The sequence below is a fragment of the Physeter macrocephalus genome, chromosome 13, assembly GCF_002837175.3.
Source record: "Physeter macrocephalus isolate SW-GA chromosome 13, ASM283717v5, whole genome shotgun sequence".
Classification (NCBI taxonomy): Eukaryota; Metazoa; Chordata; class Mammalia; order Artiodactyla; family Physeteridae; genus Physeter; species Physeter macrocephalus.
In genome coordinates this window covers 6157710-6175755 of record NC_041226.1, presented here as the reverse complement: position 1 = coordinate 6175755, position 18046 = coordinate 6157710, and the positions used below count along the sequence as shown (strand labels likewise).

The 18046-nt window shown below is 47.6% G+C and overlaps 1 protein-coding gene across 5 annotated transcripts in view; it reads left to right on the top strand.

Annotated features, from left to right (window-relative positions):
- Positions 1 to 689: 689 nt before the first annotated feature.
- FLT1 (fms related receptor tyrosine kinase 1) overlaps positions 690 to 18046 on the top strand; it is a 178628-nt gene continuing 161271 nt past the window's right edge. For all 5 annotated transcript variants that reach the window (XM_028497903.2, XM_024125878.3, XM_024125880.3 and 2 more), the window contains exon 1: positions 690 to 985. In XM_028497903.2, the coding sequence (XP_028353704.1) occupies positions 922 to 985 (64 nt within the window). In that variant the 5' untranslated portion in view covers positions 690 to 921. The remainder of the gene's footprint in view (positions 986 to 18046) is intronic.

Genomic DNA, 18046 nt, shown 5'->3' with positions numbered 1-18046 from the left:
CCCTGTGCCCAGGGTGTCCGGCGCCTTCCTAGACGTCTGGGGACAGTTGCGAGAGTCTCGGGGCGGCGGGACAGCGCGGGAAGAGCAGGGAAGCGGGGAGGGAGCCGGCCTGCGCCTCGCCCCTCCGTGCCAAGGACACCGTCGCGGAGGCGCGGCCAGCTTCCCAGGGTCGGACTTTCCGCCCCGGGGGCCGGGCGGCGGAGGTCCAGCCGCGTCCCCTTCCCAGCTTCGGGCGGCCCCCAGGGCTGAGTAAGCCGGGCGGAGGGAGACCGCAGGGATTTCCTGAGAGCTCGGGGAAGAGGAGGAGGAGGAGGAGGAGGGGAAGGGGGAGGGGGAGGAGGGGGAGGAGGGACCGGGACAGGAGCCGGGAGAAGGGACCGTGAACCTGCCGGCGGCGCTCCGGGGCCGCGCCGCCCGCGCCGCCCCACGCGCGCTCCCTTCCCGCCCCCGCGCCCGGCGGCCCCCGCCCCCGCCCGAGCCGTAGGGAATCAGGTCCCGGAGGAAGAGGGTAGGTGGGGAGGCGGATGAGGGGTGGGGGACCCCTTGACGTCACTGGAAGGAGGTGCCGGGGTAGGAAGTGGGCTGGGGAAAGGTTATAAATCGCCCCCGCCCTCGCCTCCTCTTAATCGAGGTCCGCTGGCGGCTCGGAGCGCGCGGGATCTGCCCCCCTCGCGGCTCCTCCCCGGCGGCGGCGGCGGCGGCGGCGGCGGCGGCTCGGAGCGGGCTCCGGGGCTGGAACGCAACGGCCGGAGGACGCCGGGCTGCGAGGATTACCGGGGGAAGTGGTCGTCTCTCGGCTGGAGCCGCGGAGAGGGGCGCTCGGCGCGGACGGCCGCGGCGAGGGGAGACAGGCTCGGGCGGCCGCGGCGGGCGCCCGCGAGGAGCGCGGGCACCGGACGAGCAGGCCGCGTCGCGCTCACCATGGTCAGCTGCTGGCACACCGGGGTCCTGCTCTGCGCGCTGCTCGGCGGTCTGCTGCTCACAGGTGAGGCGCGGCCGGGGCCGGAGGCCGGCGCGGGGCTGGCGGGGGCAGGGGCGCAGCCCGGGGGGCCGGGCGCGCGCGGGGAGCGAGCTCGGAGGCAACCGGGGACCCGAGTTGCAGCGGACACGCCTGGGGCCGTGACGCCCTTTCTCCTCCGCCGGCGGTCGGGCTGGGCGCCTCGGGGAGCAGCGGGCTGGGGTCCGCGCCGGGGCTGCCCCTTGCGGCTGGAGTCGCCCACCCTCGCCGCCTGGCCACCTCCCCCAAGCCGGGGCCCCCCACCCAGGCTCTGGGTTCGGGAGGTGCCGCGCGCCCGGACCCGCCTGACACCCAGAGCCTGCCCTCAGGTGGCCTGGCCGGGTCCGCGAGGCCCCCGGATCAGCGGCTCCTAGGACGCCCGCGTGGCTGCCCGGGGGCTGGGCCGAGGCCCGGCCTTGGCGATGTCGGGCACGGGCCGCGACGTCGCGCCTCCCGAGGGAAGGAGGCGAGCCCCTTTGGAGGGGGTCGCGTGCCTGGCGGGAGCACACAGATCCCTGAAGATGGCAGGAGCTGGTATCCTTCGACCCGCTCTGGGCCCCTGAGCGCGCGTGTCCGGGGAGCGTGCCCCCGGCGCCCTCTCCTGCCTCCCCGCTCGCCGGCCGCTGGGCCCGAGCGCTGGGCGCGCATCCCTCCGAGTGGACCCTCTGCCACGGGTCCAGCCCAGGTCGCCGACCTGAGTGACCTTGACCGACGAGGGCAGTCGAGGACCCAAATCCCGTTAAGTTTCAGAATTGCAAGCCTAGCCTTTAAGTTCCGAGAGAAGGAAGGGCAAATGATTTGGACCAAAAGGTGCGGTTTGAGGAATCGGTGAGGTCCGCGCCTTTGCTGGGCGTTAGGGACACTGGCGGCAGAACCTTCCGGGACCAGTAGGTTGTGCCTGGTTAGTGTGGCGGTGGCCTCCACCGAGGCGCCAAAACCCGAGGGCATTTAGGGATTCGGACTTGCCTTTTCTGCCCAGCGGGGCTCAGTGGCCAAGCCCCCTGGTTTAGTCCCCCTGGGCGCAGAGAGCCAGATTTTGGAGCGCCTGTCTCTTAAGCGTCGTGGAGGAAAGGTAAAATATGAAATAAAATACAGTAACATAGGTTACTGCAAAGATCTCTGGGTAGGAAAATCCGTAGGGTTGAGCATATTTGTTTTTAAATGCTTGTTAAACTCGAAAGGCAGTAACAAATATTCCTTCTCAGTGGGAAGACTTAATTAAACCACCTGTTTCTTAATAACAAGTAATAGTTCCGCTTGGATGAAGCTGTTAAACCGAGAGGCAAGGCGAATTCGTACTAAATTGGCGAGAACTCGCTCTAAGTTGGAAATGTTGCTGAAATAACTATATGAAGTGAAGTACTGCTTTTCTGTTTCAAAACTACATTTTGGGGTTTGAAAAGTCATGTGTTTTGAAATACAGTTGCTTGGAGCATTTAAGTAACTTGCTGAAGTCCATCGTCTATTATGTAAAAAAAAAAAGTAAATCTACGTAAATTACTGTGAATCCAGAACATGGAGGGGAAAGTGTATGCTTTATTGGATTTTCTGCTTCACACTTAGACATCTTTATTTTGTTTCAAAAACTAGCAAAGTATAGTTCTGTTCGTGGTTAAAAGCAACTTAGATCCGTGGAAGCTTTTCAGAAACGCGAGTGAGATCCTCTTATGATTCCTCTTAGAGTTTACTTAAATGAGGCAGAAATCTTGGAACTCTTGTGATTTTAAAAAAAAATGTTTTACATATGTGTTATAGGGAGAAAGCAAGACAAACATTGGCAAGGTGAGAACCTCTTCACCTGCCGGTTTAGGGAATGTCTCTTAAGCGTCGTGGAGGAAAGGTAAAATATGAAATAAAATACAGTAACATAGGTTACTGCAAAGATCTCTGGGTAGGAAAATCCGTAGGGTTGAGCATATTTGTTTTTAAATGCTTGTTAAACTCGAAAGGCAGTAACAAATATTCCTTCTCAGTGGGAAGACTTAATTAAACCACCTGTTTCTTAATAACAAGTAATAGTTCCGCTTGGATGAAGCTGTTAAACCGAGAGGCAAGGCGAATTCGTACTAAATTGGCGAGAACTCGCTCTAAGTTGGAAATGTTGCTGAAATAACTATATGAAGTGAAGTACTGCTTTTCTGTTTCAAAACTACATTTTGGGGTTTGAAAAGTCATGTGTTTTGAAATACAGTTGCTTGGAGCATTTAAGTAACTTGCTGAAGTCCATCGTCTATTATGTAAAAAAAAAAAGTAAATCTACGTAAATTACTGTGAATCCAGAACATGGAGGGGAAAGTGTATGCTTTATTGGATTTTCTGCTTCACACTTAGACATCTTTATTTTGTTTCAAAAACTAGCAAAGTATAGTTCTGTTCGTGGTTAAAAGCAACTTAGATCCGTGGAAGCTTTTCAGAAACGCGAGTGAGATCCTCTTATGATTCCTCTTAGAGTTTACTTAAGTGAGGCAGAAATCTTGGAACTCTTTTGTGATTTAAAAAAAAAATGTTTTACATATGTGTTATAGGGAGAAAGCAAGACAAACATTGGCAAGGTGAGAACCTCTTCACCTGCCGGTTTAGGGAATGTTCCATCAGCTGTTGGGGTCCGTAATCGCCAATCTAAACCACAGGCTTCTCCCGCGGGTTAACAGCTGCGTCACAGTAAAACAATCAGGTACCTGCTTTCTAAGCTGCATCAGCGCTTTCACACTGAACGAGGGGCTGCGTGTCTGGGGAGTGGTGTCTAGATAGGGGCCAAGTTTCTGCCCTGTGGATTTATGAGGAGTTCAGCTTGCACCCATCACGGGCCAGCTCTCCTCACTGTTGGGTGCTATATAATTTTATGAGTTAGTAATATTACGTGTGCGTTCACTGAGGCATAAAATAATCAGAGGTTCAGTAATACAAAAAGATAATGCCTTTCCCCGCAAAGAGTATATTTACCTTCTAAATATCCTGGGAAGTAAAAACATTCCAATATTCACGTGCTTCCAAGTCCTCTATATTGCAATCTCTTCCTCTAAAAAGGATACTAGTCTTCCTTTCTCCAGCTCAAAGTCTCGTTTTCTTATCTTAAGGCAGCACACCCTTGATGAAAGCCGCAGACCCTTTTTGTCTTCCCCCCTTTTCCTAGAGTTTTTGAGCAGCTGACATGTACAATTTGCTATGGCTAATCGGAAATGCTTCCCTTGCAAATTTTGTGAGTGGAGTTAATTAATGATATAAAGTTAAATCAAAGGTGTGCATGACAGTGACCCCCATTTCCAAAATGGATGTAACCAAATCTCTCAAAATCAAGCTAATTTCGCATAACAGTTTGTCTTTTCTCCAAGGTTTATAAAGCCACACTTTGGGTTGTGTTTTTCCGGAATTGTACGTTTGAAATGTTAATTCCGTAGCACGTTTGGTGGTCCACGTAGTTTTCCAAATGATGGATCACACTGCAGATAAATTGTAGGTGGTCACCTACTCTAGTTCCTCAATATTTTGACCTTATTTATTTATTTATTAAGTTTTTTCTGTCCCTGTTGAAAATTCTATAATAGGCTATCCAGTTTCTTTTCTAGGGAGCACTAAGTGGGTTTTGTGTTTTCACATGTAAAAATCAGACGTAAGAATAGATGGTTATCTCTAGGGGCCTTTCCCAACTCTAAAATTCAATGAATGATTCCAAGAAACAGACTGAACGCAGTGTCTGTTTTTCTCCCTCCCTTAACTGCATTTGCCTGTAGAATGGGTGATCCAGCCCTGCGATGCTAGAGCTGGGGCTGAAAGCCTGAGCTGGCTTTCCCCTGCTGTCAGTAATCACGGTGGATTTTCTTTTTCACTAGTGCAACACACCTAATTCCAGCCGATTCGCTTGCTCTTTATTGGGTTGCAAGAACTAAGCTGTTAGAGGGTGCCCAAGCCAGGATGAATCATGATCTTGGGCTTTTTTTTTTTAACAGAATGTGTAACTCTATGAAATAGACTCGATTTCATAACTCTAGTTCCATGATCTCTTCTAAGGAGACTTGTCATTTAAAACCCATATGTATTTCTTGTTTTTTTCAATTAATGCTTACTAGTTGCAAATAATACTTATTTGCTCCCCAAGTAACTTAAGTCTAAAAGAGTTTCCGATTTCAACAAGAATACTAAACCTCTTATTTAAACTGGAACTTATTTTCTATGACTTTTTAGAACAGACCAAATAATCACTTTGTTTTTACCAAAACTATTTAGATATTTTAAATCTCCCTTGAATGTATATAATATAGAAGTTGAAAATGATACCTCGCCTCCCAAAATGGTTTTATATCCACCAAAAAAAAAAAAGGTAGTATCCTTGAGGAAGGTTACCCAGTAGATCACCAAGTTATGACCGATGTTTACTCTGGCTTGAGAATTCTGTAAAGCCAGAAGAAATAACAGAGTAAATAGCTTCTGTAGTGCTTTAAATTGAGATGTGCATGCGAGGTGAGTGTGAGAGTGGAGAGAGAGGGAAGTTCTCTTGGCACCCGGGTGTTAAACGCAGAGCTTTCTGGTGTTAGGGTCTTGGTTCAATTGCACGGTCAGGAGTTTGTTGGATAGCAAGTGAATATCATAATTTTTCAGAGCATTTGTCATTGTGGCTAGAGGAGAAAGGACATTTGAAATAACACCAGGCTTAATTTTTAAGTGAAAATATGTCATTAGGAACGGTTAAAAGCATTAGAAGCATTGGTTGCATTTGGTTGAAAACGATCTACAGGAACAGTCCGTTCTGTTCCATTGGGCTCAGTACACTGGGGAGGCTTGTAAGGAATGACAAGAGCTCCTGCCAGATGCTTTCCAGGATCATTGTTGATTCCTCACACACTTGGGTGCCTTGGAAATTGCATGCTGCTGATTACAGTACTGGATTTTATACCAGATTGAGGAAGGGGAAGGAAACGGGAGGAATGGGGGGTGATGGAGGGAGGGCTTGAAAGGAGAGCCTCTGGTTTAGTATCTGGGACTGCAGGGGGGTTTCATTAAGGAAATGGTTCCATTGAGTCTGCCGAAGATAGTGGACTAGATTTCCTGCATTGCTGCTGGGGCGGATGTCGGGGGGTGTCAAGAATTCCTGGGGATTTCCCATCAGTCTTGGTAAAGCTGGATGCCTGAGAGCCATGTCTGATTATTGCTCCTTTCCTTGATTTTGTGCCCCTTGAGAGAATTGATCTCATTGCACAGACACATACGCTGTGAGCACTAGATGGAACCTCAGGGATCTAATCTACTCCTTTCAGAGACGAGCAGTTTAGTGATTTCTTTTTTCAAGCTCAACAGCTGGCTGGTGGCAGACCCAGGAACAGAACCTGATGTTCATCCTACAGATAACATTTCTTCTTCGTTTTTGTATTTCCTCTACCCCAAACAGAGTAGAGATATTAAAATATTTGTTGAATAACATTATTGCAGAGCTAACATTTCGTTTTAAATGCTGGCATTTAATCTTATTTCTCATTTTATTGAATATATTTAAGAGTCTTCTTTCCCACCATCAGTAGACGAATAATTTTTTTTTACACACATAAAACTAGGACCATATGAACATATTGTAGTGGTAGATATGTGTTTATATGCTCTTCTGTGAAAAAATCGATTTAAACTGCCTTTTTAAACATAATGCGTCGTTCATATTTTAATGTATCATCATTAATTTTTTACAACAGTGTTTTCAATAACTGCATAGCATTTCATGGTATGGCTATGCCATAATTTATTAAACCCAAGTGGCATCTTTTTTTTTTAATATGAAAAAACTTTAAAACCCGTAAGGGGTTTAATTAGGAATATCAAAATGATGGCTGCTTAGTAATATACTGAGAGATTTGGGGAGAAAACTAATTTTTCTTGTGAACAGTTGGAATCCTCCTTTTGAATGGCTGCAGCTTAAATAGTTGTGGCTTACGGTACTAGCTTCATCTATTACCACTTCCCTCCACATACCCCGTGTCCCAGCCACACAAACTCTACCGCCGTCAAAAGAGATAGCTCACCATTCTTTAGATGGGCCTTGCCCTTTTCATGCTGTTTGTCTGCCTGCAAAGACCCTTTTTCTCCCTCTGCATCTTTTCTTCCCGTGCCTTCAAAATTCAGCTTAGAAATCACCAGCTCCATGAGCTCCTCCTTAAAGCCCCAAACAGAATGACTTGTTTCTTCCACTCTTGTATGTAGCCTCTTTTTTTTTTTTTTTTTTAAAGAAGATGTTGGGGGTAGGAGTTTATTAATTAATTTATTTATTTTTGCTGTGTTGGGTCTTCGTTTCTGTGCGAGGGCTTTCTCTAGTTGCGGAGAGCGGGGGCCACTCACTATCGCGGCCTCTCTTGTTGCGGAGCACAGGCTCCAGACGCGCAGGCTCAGTAGTTGTGGCTCACGGGCTTAGCTGCTCCACGGCATGTGGGATCTTCCCAGACCAGGGCTCGAACCCGTGTCCCCTGCATTGGCAAGCAGATTCTCAACCACTGTGCCACCAGGGAAGCCCATGTAGCCTCCTCTTATAGCCCCTATATGGGTCCCTATGGGTCCCTCCTCCTGTTCTTCTTACCTTGCATTGTTAGTATTCTGTTTATGTGTCTGCCCTCACTCTTTGGGGAGGAGAGCCCGTGTCTTAACTGCTGTTACATCCCTGGCCCCTACTGTCATGCCTGGCATGGAAGCTCTCAGTAAATGTTGGAATGAATGAATGATGTAGCCACACTGTCATTTCAAAGAAGAAATCTTTCCGGGCCAGATATGACTTTATTCCAGGTTATTAGTTACTCCTGCCTGTCCATTGGGCCTCAGTTACAGTGGATTCCTTAAAGAGGCTGTTTCTCAATAGAGAATATTTGTCCTCTGCAACGAGTGGCTAAGATCTAGGAAATCAGCTATGATTTTCAACTCGGAGATACCCATGTCTTGTGATCCCCTCCTGTTTGGTCATGATGATTCCCTGGGGCTTCGGGGCCAGCAAAGCTGGGCTTGGGTCCGTGCAGCAGTTCTGTCCTAACCCTCTATCGGTATGGGGCCAGGCCCTTCACCTTTACTCCGCTAGGCTTTATATCATTTTTAGTGCTCTTAGATTTTATGCTTTGACTTATCCTCTCATAGATTCAAACCTGAGTCATTGGGTGCTGGGCTGTGTGGCAAATCTGAATGACGGGGAGATACTCAGAGTCAAGACTCTGCTTTAATAGGAGCCTTGTTCCAGGACCAGGCTAGTTGCTTGATTTCCTCCTTCCTTAGAATAGGTTCTCCTTAACTATTCATGCAAATAGATTCTTCTGGCAGGACCAGCCTACTAGGTGTGAAACATGTTCTGAAAAATCGGAACCCCCTGATCCAGCCTCGAGCTGGTGCCTCCCTTCCCCCACTCCCATCCCCAGCCCCAAACTTTGCACATGCCCCCAGCATGCTTCTCAGAGTGTGGTCCATGGCCCAGCATCCCCTGGCAACTTAACCAATCAGAGCCTGTATATTAATAAGGTCCCCAGATGTGTTTTTGCACATTAAAAAATTGAGAAGCGCTGATTGTAGTAAAGGATTCTTAGCTCTGGTGTCAGGGTCTAAATCGTCTGCACCAACATCATAGTGATGACCTTGACCTGTGTGACCAAGGGACTAGACCTGGGCCAGCCAGGAGCTTCTCTCCTGCTCCCATACTGTTCTTGTGCCCTGTCTTCTGCTGGGACACCTGTGACCTGCTTCGAGACTTTTTTTTTTTTTTTAAACAAAATCTTAGACTTAGCTTGGACCTGTAGTCAAAGCATACAGAGGTTGTGGTCTTGAAGAATACCACGGTTCACCAAACCATGGGTCTTAGAAAATAGGGACCTGGTGAAAAATAGTACAAGAAAAATGGCATTAAACAGGTAGGTTTTAACGATAAATAAGTTTTACAAAGCGTTTGCTTCCAAAACAAAGTCACTTGGTGTAAAAACCAGGGAGGAGAGCATCCTCGTCTGTAATCTGTTGTCGGGGAGGCACCACTGTCTCATCGTGATGTCCTGCCGCTGATGACACATTGTCTGTGCTTCTTGCTGGCTTGAAATTTAATGCACTTGCCTTCTTCCTCGTCTTACTGTCACAAACCTTGGCAAATGCTTTTGTCTCTTTTCACGGGTTACCACAGTACTTACGGGTACTTTTTCTCAGCCTGGTCTTCTATCCTTCTGTTGGACTGGGGGGAGTGTGACTGCATTTCCTTTCAAACCACAGACCCTCCCACGTGGTCAACACAAGCAAAGCTATAACAAGGATCAGGTTCTTCTGTGAAACGGGGCCTGAAGTGAACCTTGTATAAATGAAAAGCCTTGTCTTCTGTTGTATGCAAATATGAAACCACTTGCGCTCAAGGCCTCCTTTGGCGGCCTTGATTAGTAATTAGTCTGCCAGCTGAGTTCTGTGAAACCCTTTGCTTCTCTCCAGGGTCCCCAGCTTTGGCTCTACATTAGAACCATCTGTGGGGGGCTTTATTTCTAGAATCCTCTTGCCCTGGCTGCACTTCTGATCATGAGTTTTTGAGTGGGACCGAGGCATCAGTCATTTAAAGCTGCCAGGTGATTCCAGTGGGCGGCCGAGGTTACGGAACCTTCTATTTTATCATATATCCAAATCGCCCGGAGAGCTTGCGCTGCAGCCCCGGGCCCACCCCAGAGTTTCTGATTCAGTAGGCCTGGGATGGGGTCCGGAATTTGCATTTCTAACAAGATCCCAGGTGGTGCTGAGGCCGCTGCTTTGAGAGCCCCTGACCTCGGGCTCCACTGAGAGGCCTGGCTACCTGGGAGGCATCCGTCCTGGGGCCAGTCTGGAAAAGGCACGAAATTAAATCATGACTAGACATCTAACAAGGTGGAGGAAACTGTATCTGTGAGGAAGAAAGGAACTCTTCCTCTCTTAGAATGAGAGGAATTCTGGGATAAAGCACTTAGGATGGGCGGGCCTGTTTTGCAGAGCAGGGTATGTGAGTTAGGAGCCAGAAGTGGATTGCTGGTCTAGACAGGAAAGCCCGCAGTAGCCTTTCTTCCCTGCCTCTCGCTGTGGAGTGCTCAGCCTTTCCTCTATAGAAATGTGGGCACGTGGCTACAGCGTCCTTTGGGAAGGTGCCATGCTACTGACCTGTCCCGGGCACCCACGCGCCTTTGGTCCAGCCCTGCTACCCTTCGGTAGGCCCTCCACGAAGCTGTCGGAAGCCTCGTTATCTTTCCCTCTCCGACCAAGCCTCTGTAGCTGAATTCCTCTGCTGGGATCAGCGTCCCCACCTGGATGGCTGAATTCTACCCGTCGGATCAGTATGGCTCTGCCGACTTCTGGGGATACGCCAGGGGTCTGTCGCCCTTGGTGAGCAAAGTCGCTGCCACATTGGAGACAGAGCTGGCCTCTCACTGGGCAGAATCGTGGTGCTGGGAGGGACCCTTCTCGTGAAACGCCAAGAGTATAAGTCGCTGCCCCTTCCCTGAGAGCATCTCGGGGTACCTCTGGGGCGTTTAAGGCCTAATATTGTGTGAGCTCTATTTGGACGCTTTCATTTTCAGATACAGAAAGAGCATATCCTTCACCCACGGCTGAATCAGTGCTTCCCAGACCTGAGTCATGATAGCATTTGTATCTGTCATCTCCTGCCACATAATAGGCTGCCTCGAAACGCAGTGGCCTACGAGGAGAATTCATTATGTCTCATGAGTCTGTGGGTTAGCCATCTGGGCGCGGCTCAGCTGGGTGGTTTGCTTTGGGCCTCACCTGGGTCGCGCGTGCAGCTGTAGTCCCCTGGCTCTGCCCCGGGGACCCTGGAGCTGGCTGTCAGGAGGAGCTACCCTCCACGGGCGGCCTTTTGCCCCCCAGCCGTCTAGCCCCACCCCCTTACTGGGGGCAGGGGCCGTCTGAGAGGACAACAGATGTCTCAAGGCCTTTGGAACTCTTACAGCACCACCTGTGCCACGTTGGGGCGGTCAGAGCAGTCCTAACTCAGAGTGGGGCTTTGGGGAAGGAGATTCTCTCCAGGCGGGAGGAGCTGCTTAGTCTTGTGGGCTCGTTTCTTGAGGTACACACTGCTGTTTAGTACTAAACTTTTCTTCATTCTCTTTCTTTCTGGCCGTGCCGCGCGGCATGTGAGATCTTAGTCCCCCGACCAGGGATCGAACCCGTGCCCCTTGCGTTGGAAGCACGGGGTCTTAACCACTGGACCTCCAAGGAAGTCCCTAACCTTTCTTTTCAATCTCGATTTTGAAAAGATTCTGGAGTTTGGCCAAGAAAATAATAGTGAATAATGCCTTGGCCCTTCTTAACCTGTGAGCCAAAGACAGCTGGTCCAGTGGAAGAGCTTCCTATTCGTAACTCTGTTGATTAGGGGACAGAGGCCACGGTTAAGGTGGCCGCCAGGCTCTCCAGAGCACCATGGCACCGGCGTGAAGCGGGGGACAGCTGACCCTCAGATTTGCGAGCGTAGGCAGTGGCCAGCTCCTCGGGGCTTAGATCAGAGGATCTCTGAGCATCTTCTGGGGGATGTGGTGAGTCTGTAAGCGTTTGGGGGGAGGGGGGTGGAGAGAAAGGAGGCAACTAACGCTTATGGATCGTCAGCACTTAGATGTATACATATTACGTTGCTCAGTCCCAAGAGGTGGGTACAGTACTCTTATGTATGAGGAAACTGAGGCTTGGGTAAATTCAATACTTCTCCTAAGATCACAGAGTACCTAAGTATTTAGATAAATACTTCCCCTGAACTGGAATTATTTCCATCTGGTTCCGTCGGACTCCAAACCTCCCTCCTCTTACCCCGCCTTAGAACCTAAAGGAAAGGAGAGAAGGGAAAGAGCACGGGTGAGAGTGTGCTCGTCTTTCCCTTCCTTCCAAACCGTTCTATCCTTGGAGCTTTGCCACTTCCAAAGAATGTGAGACTCCACTGTAACTCCGGCCTCAAATGGCCTTGGGAGATTCCACTGCTGTGTGTGGCACACACCATTAAAGGCTCCATTAAGACAGACTTTTCATCCTGTGGGTTTTCTTATCATGGGTATTCAAGGCCCTTCTAAAAAAAATTCAAGTCAGAGGAGGAGCTCCAAAACCATTAAGAACGTGACTTTATATAGGCTTCCAGACTGCTCTCCCACATGGGGCTTTGGATGAATGGAGCTTGCACGGGAGGGCGCGGATGAGGCCAGAAGGGCACTTTGATTCTGCAAGAGATCTCATCAGGTAGGTCCCCCGACAGGCTGGGCCGCCCTCTGCCAGCTTGTCTCGGGGAATCAAATGTCTCCTTCTCTGTGGGCCTTTTAGATCCCAGAAACCGCAACGGCCTGGAGCCTTTTCTTAATGTAGCTGGAGTGAAGGGGCGGCCCCTGATGCTTCATGAACTGGTGTGGGGGAGGTCTCTGTCCCCGGGGGGAGGGGGAGGAATGTGCATACCCAGCACCGTCAACCTCTTCCGAACCATCCAGCCTGCACGCTTTTAACTTTCTTTTATGAATGGAAACCCCGAGGGTCACAATCTTACCAAGTGACCAGGCCAGGGTGGAAACCTAGGTCTTTCTGATTTTGAAATCGGAACTCTTTCAACCAGCATTTATCCAAAAGATCTCGAATGATAAAATCTAGAAATTCAGGAAAACCAAGGAGTTTGGTTTTCAGGGTTTAGAAGAGCAAGTTATTATGCCCCTGAGAGAAAGACAGCTGTCCGAGGGCATTGTCCTAGAGGGAGCGCCCATTGGTCTGGGATGGTCACGAGCACAGTCTCTGCTTTTCCCTGTTTGACCGATAGTCCTTGTACAGTTAACAAAAATGGAAGCGTTTCTTTAAGGCCTATTGCTCTCTGGGTCTCTTGCTCTTCCCTAGATCCTCCCCTTCGGGCATTCAAACGTACAAGAAGTCAAGAAGGAGAAAAAAGCATTTTATTTCTTCCTTGATCCTCACCTGGAGAGGGATACTTTTTTTTAAATTGAAGTATAGTTGATTTACAATGTTGTATTAATTTCTGCTGTACAGCAAAGTGACTCAGTTATACATATGTATACGTTCTTTTTTATATTCTTTTCCACTATGGTTTATCACAGGATATTGATTATAGTTTCCTGTGCTATACAGTAGGACCTTGTTGATCCATTCTATATATACTAGTTTGCATCTGCTAATCTCAAATTCCCAATCCCTCCCTCCCCCTTGGCAACCACAAGTCTGTTCTGTCTGTGAGTCTGTTTCTGTTTCGTAGATAAGTTCATTTGTGTCATATTTTAGATTCCACATATAAGTGATACCATATGATAGTTGTCTTTCTCTTTCTGACTTCACTTCTTTGATAATCTCTAAGTCCATCCATGTCGCTACAGATGGCATTATTTCATTCTTTTTTATGGCTGAGTAGTATTCCATTGCATATATGTGCCACATCTTCTTTATGCATTCATCTGCTGATGGACATTTAGGTTGCTTCCATGACTTGGTTATTGTAAATAGTGCTGCTATGAACATAGGGGTGTGTGTACCTTTTTGAATTATAGTTTTGTCTGGATATATGCCCAGGAGTGGGATTGCTGGATCATATGGTAGCTCTGTTTTTGCTTTTTTGAGGAACCTCCATACTGCTTTCCGTAGTGGCTGTACCAACTTACATTCCCACCAACAGTGTAGGAGGGTTCCCTTTTCTCCACATTGAGAGGCGTTGCGGAGCATGGGCTCCGGACGCGCAGGCTCAGCGGCCATGACTCACGGGCCCAGCCGCTCTGCGGCATGCGGGATCTTCCCGGACCGGGGCACGAACCCACGTCCCCTGCATCGGCAGGCGGACTCTCAACCACTGCGCCAACAGGGAAGCCCTAGAGGAATATTTTTTGATACCAGAATATGGCCATGTTTATCTGAATCTGAGAAAAATGCTGTTTTGCCACCTATAGAGGAGTTTTATGTTTTCTTCCAAGGAAACAGTAGAAAGTGTGGTCAAAAGGGATACATGGCTTGGATGAAAGTTATAAGGAGTGGTTATATATATACAGTTTGATTTTTATGATTGTTTTCTTTTTCTAAGTTGGCATTAGAGAAACCAAAAATATATGTAAACAGATGGAAAGGCAGGGATATATTAGAGGGGATTGCAAACAAACAATTTTAAAAGACAATGTAAACTTGTGTTATAGCATTTTGTCTATGATGAATGGTATTGTTTTCTTTTTGGAAAACTCTGTTTAACTCTTTTCTACTTTAAGTCTCCTGCTGGATCAGATTTTTGTTCTCTGTTGTTATTTGGAAATTTTTATAGCTTTGAAATCTTCTCCATAGGGAATTCTGCTAGAACTAGAGAAGAAGGAAAAAGCAAAAAGCATGGGAATTGAGTCACTGTATTGCACTAGAATGGGCTTTGTGTACCTACAACTTCTTGGGGGCTAGGGAATATTTGACACACATCATTGGTGTACGGATTAGAAGTGTTCTACCACTCACTCCCCTCCCCTACCCCATTCCCTGTCGTCAGAGCTGGTAAATGAAAAATACCTTAAGTTCAGTATTTGCCACACAAAGTCACTTAAAAATGCAGGAAACTCTCATGAATGCTTTCAAGAATTTCTAGTTTGCTTTAGCCCTTTTGGACTGGTCATTAAACGTAGTGATTCTATATCTGGGTAGATGTCTTTTTAGGAGTAGTAAAATTCTAAAGTGTAGAAATAGAGTTGTTGTCGTTGATTTTCAATGTGCTTCATGGTGCAAGCAGATGGGCATGGAATTACTTTGCTGGAATAATTCACTCACCATTTTGGAAGAGTGTTAAGCAGAAACTTGGGAGGGGAAATGTCTTTTGAGAAATATGTTTTCTGACAGTGTTTTGGAATGCTGTATCTTCTGCCGTGATTTCACGAGGGAAAGCACAGGCTGTATTGAATTTAATTCTCGTGATGTCAGTTTCATAACCAGTCATCATTCCAGGTTCATGTTCAACCTCTAGCATGAGTTCAGGCATGCTTGGAAGACCCTTTTATTTTAGAGCATTTTTAACATGTTCACTTAAAAAGTGCTCAAGCAATTATCAGTTAACCTATTGTATTTTATTTCAAGATGGAAACACGGTTGTGTCTTTCGTGCTCTGTACTGACCATTGAGTGTCTTATTTTGTGATGTTAACTGAATTTTACTGAAATGACTCATCTATGTTAGTGAAGAATTCGTGACTCCCTGTACTCAGAAATGTGTCCTTTAAAAACAAAGTGTACCTAGCTTTGAGGTGATCTCTGTTTGTTGACTTAGATAATCTTGAACACGTGGTGGTATTCACCTAATCTGCTTCTTGGTGACTCATGTCCTAAGGGGCCTCTCAGGACTGAAAGCTCTTTAAGAGGAAGGGCTGGTTTCTGCCCTGTCTTCACAGCTGTGAATCCAGGACATTGCCTGGCATATAGTAGTCACTCAATAAATGCTGGTTGAACTGACTAGAGCTGTATCCTAGACGTCCCTCTGGGTCTCAGAGGCCTTTTAGGAATCATGGTTCCATATTGGTTCGATATTGTGCAGGTATAGTTGGGGAGATTGGCAGAAATATGTCCAAGAGCTGGCAGGAATTCTCCCCACACATCTGAAATGTTCTGTTCCTTCCTTCTGGGCCATCCTCTGGCTCCAATGACCCCTTTCTTATCCTTGGCTGAGCTGCTGTGTTCTCCTGATTCGAATCTAGACTCAGAATTCCGAATGAGGATCTAAGCTGCCTGGCCACTACAGAAACGGCTCCCAAGAGATATTTCCTTTAGATGGACCCTCCTTCTGGGAAACACGTAGCTGGTCAAGGTTCCCAAACAGCACAGAAGAAAGACAGTTGATTGGGAACCTTAATTTGTAGGTACAGCAACGCAGCCTAAACACATCAGGTGATGTTATTATTGCTGCTATTGTTTTTGCCCTCTTGGATAAGAACATTTGCTTTGAAAACCATTTCCCCTTGGCTCTGGACCATCCATGGTGTAGTCTAGGAAGAGGAGAGAAGAGGAGGCACAAGTTAAGTCTTGGCTAGGACTGATCACATCTGATCATTTTCTTTTATTCCCCTCATTCTGTATCTGTCCCTCTTCCATGATTTCAAAAAGCACAGTGTGGGACTTCCCTGGTGGCACAGTGGTTAAGAATCCACCTGCCAATGCAGGGGACACAGGTTTGAGCCCTGGTCCAGGAAGATCCCACATGCTGCGGAGCAACTAAGCCCGCGAGCTGCAATTACTGAGCCCACGTGCCACAACTACTGAAGCCCACGCGCCTAGAGCCCATGCTCTGCAACAAGAGAAGCCACCGCAATGAGAAGGCTGTGCACTGCAACGAAGAGTAGCCCCCGCTCGCCGCAACTAGAGAAAGCCCGCGCGCAGCAACGAAGACCCAACGCAGCCAAAAATAAATAAATAAATAAATATTTAAAAAAAAAGGCACAGTGTGACCTAGGCATATCTTCTAGTGAATGTTCACTTGCGGCTTTTTTTCCCTAATAGCAGCTGAAGTCAGGTAGACCCCAGACTTTAAAAATAATAATAATAATAATAATCTATATCTATATCTATCTATCTGTGCAAACCAAGGCATGGGAAAGAAACAATAGAGCTCTCTCTTCTCAGCAAAGAGATCAAGGAAAGCAGAGCTGTAGAAGCAAGAGAATTAAGAGTAGCTGATAAAAGAAAACAGTTGTTTGCAAAGTAAAGTTGGGTTTTAGAGGGTTTGCAGATTTGAAGGAGAGAGAAAGAGACCCTGGTGTTTCCTTCAGCAAACACACCCTCATTCTTCAGGTCTTACCTTCAACGTCATTCTTCTGAGAGAACGTCCTTCACTCCCTGGGCTGGGTTCCTCCCCTCCTCCCCACATCTGGTACACTTCCCTCTGATCACCCACTAACATCATGTAATTTTACACTTGTATAAAAACTAATTTGTAAGTATAAAATTACATCTGTCTATATATACTTATCTGTTGTCCAGCCTAAGTTATAAACCCTTCAAAGAAGCGATCTTGTTTGCCTTGTTTATTATTGTATCCTTCTGTTAGAATATGTTTGAAATATTAAATGGAAGAATAAATGCGGAGGTTACGGGCTTCCCTGGTGGCGCAGTGTTTGAGGGTCCGCCTGCCGATGCAGGGGACGCGGGTTCGCGCCCCGGTCTGGGAAGATCCCACGTGCCGCGGAGCGGCTGGGCCCGTGAGCCGTGGCCGCCGAGCCTGCGCGTCCGGAGCCTGTACTCCGCGACGGGAGAGGCCACAGCAGAGAGAGGCCTGCGTACCGCCAAAAAAAAAACCCCCAAAACGCTGAGGTTACAGAGCAGAGAGAGCACCAAGGTGAGAGGCTGAGAGGGGTAGTATCAGGGATGGAGTAGGGAAAAAAACAGGATTGGCTGGCAGTAAAAGAGAGAAGAAGGCTAGGTAAGTGGGGGTGATGCGTTCCCAGCCTCCTGGAATCATGGATGGGAGTCCAGCCCTTAACCCGCTCACTTCATCAGTCTCATCTCGGGGTTGGTGGTTTCACTTTGTGGGGACAGCTCCGGTATTGGGGCCCTTACTACCTCTCTTCACAGTGCTTCCTTCTGCTTTTATGTAACTTTTTATGTAACTTTTATGTAACTTCTACTTGTTGGTTTTGGTCTTGTCCTCCAGAATGAGCTGATCCATAAGTTATTTTAAAGACTGTGAGGTTGATGGCCAACTGATAACAGAAATTGGTGTTTGGTTTTATTTTTTCTTTCATCAGATATATGATATCTTGGGAGGATATTAAAAATGCTAATTCTATAATGGATTAATGAAACTGTAGGAGTAAAAATGACCGGAGGATTAAAACCGATATTCTCCAGGTTTTGGGTGCAAATTACTTTAAAGTCCGTCATGGATATTTGTAAGGAAGACCTAAATATCACATACTGAAGTGACTGAAAAACCTTCAGTCAATTATTTCTTTAAAAATTGAGATACTTCTGGTGGCAGCATACTGCTTTTTTTCTTTTTTCTTTTTTTTTTGCGTTACGCGGGCCTCTCACTGTTGTGGCCTCTCCCGTTGCGGAGCACAGGCTCCGGACGCGCAGGCTCAGTGGCCATGGCTCACGGGCCCAGCCGCTCCGC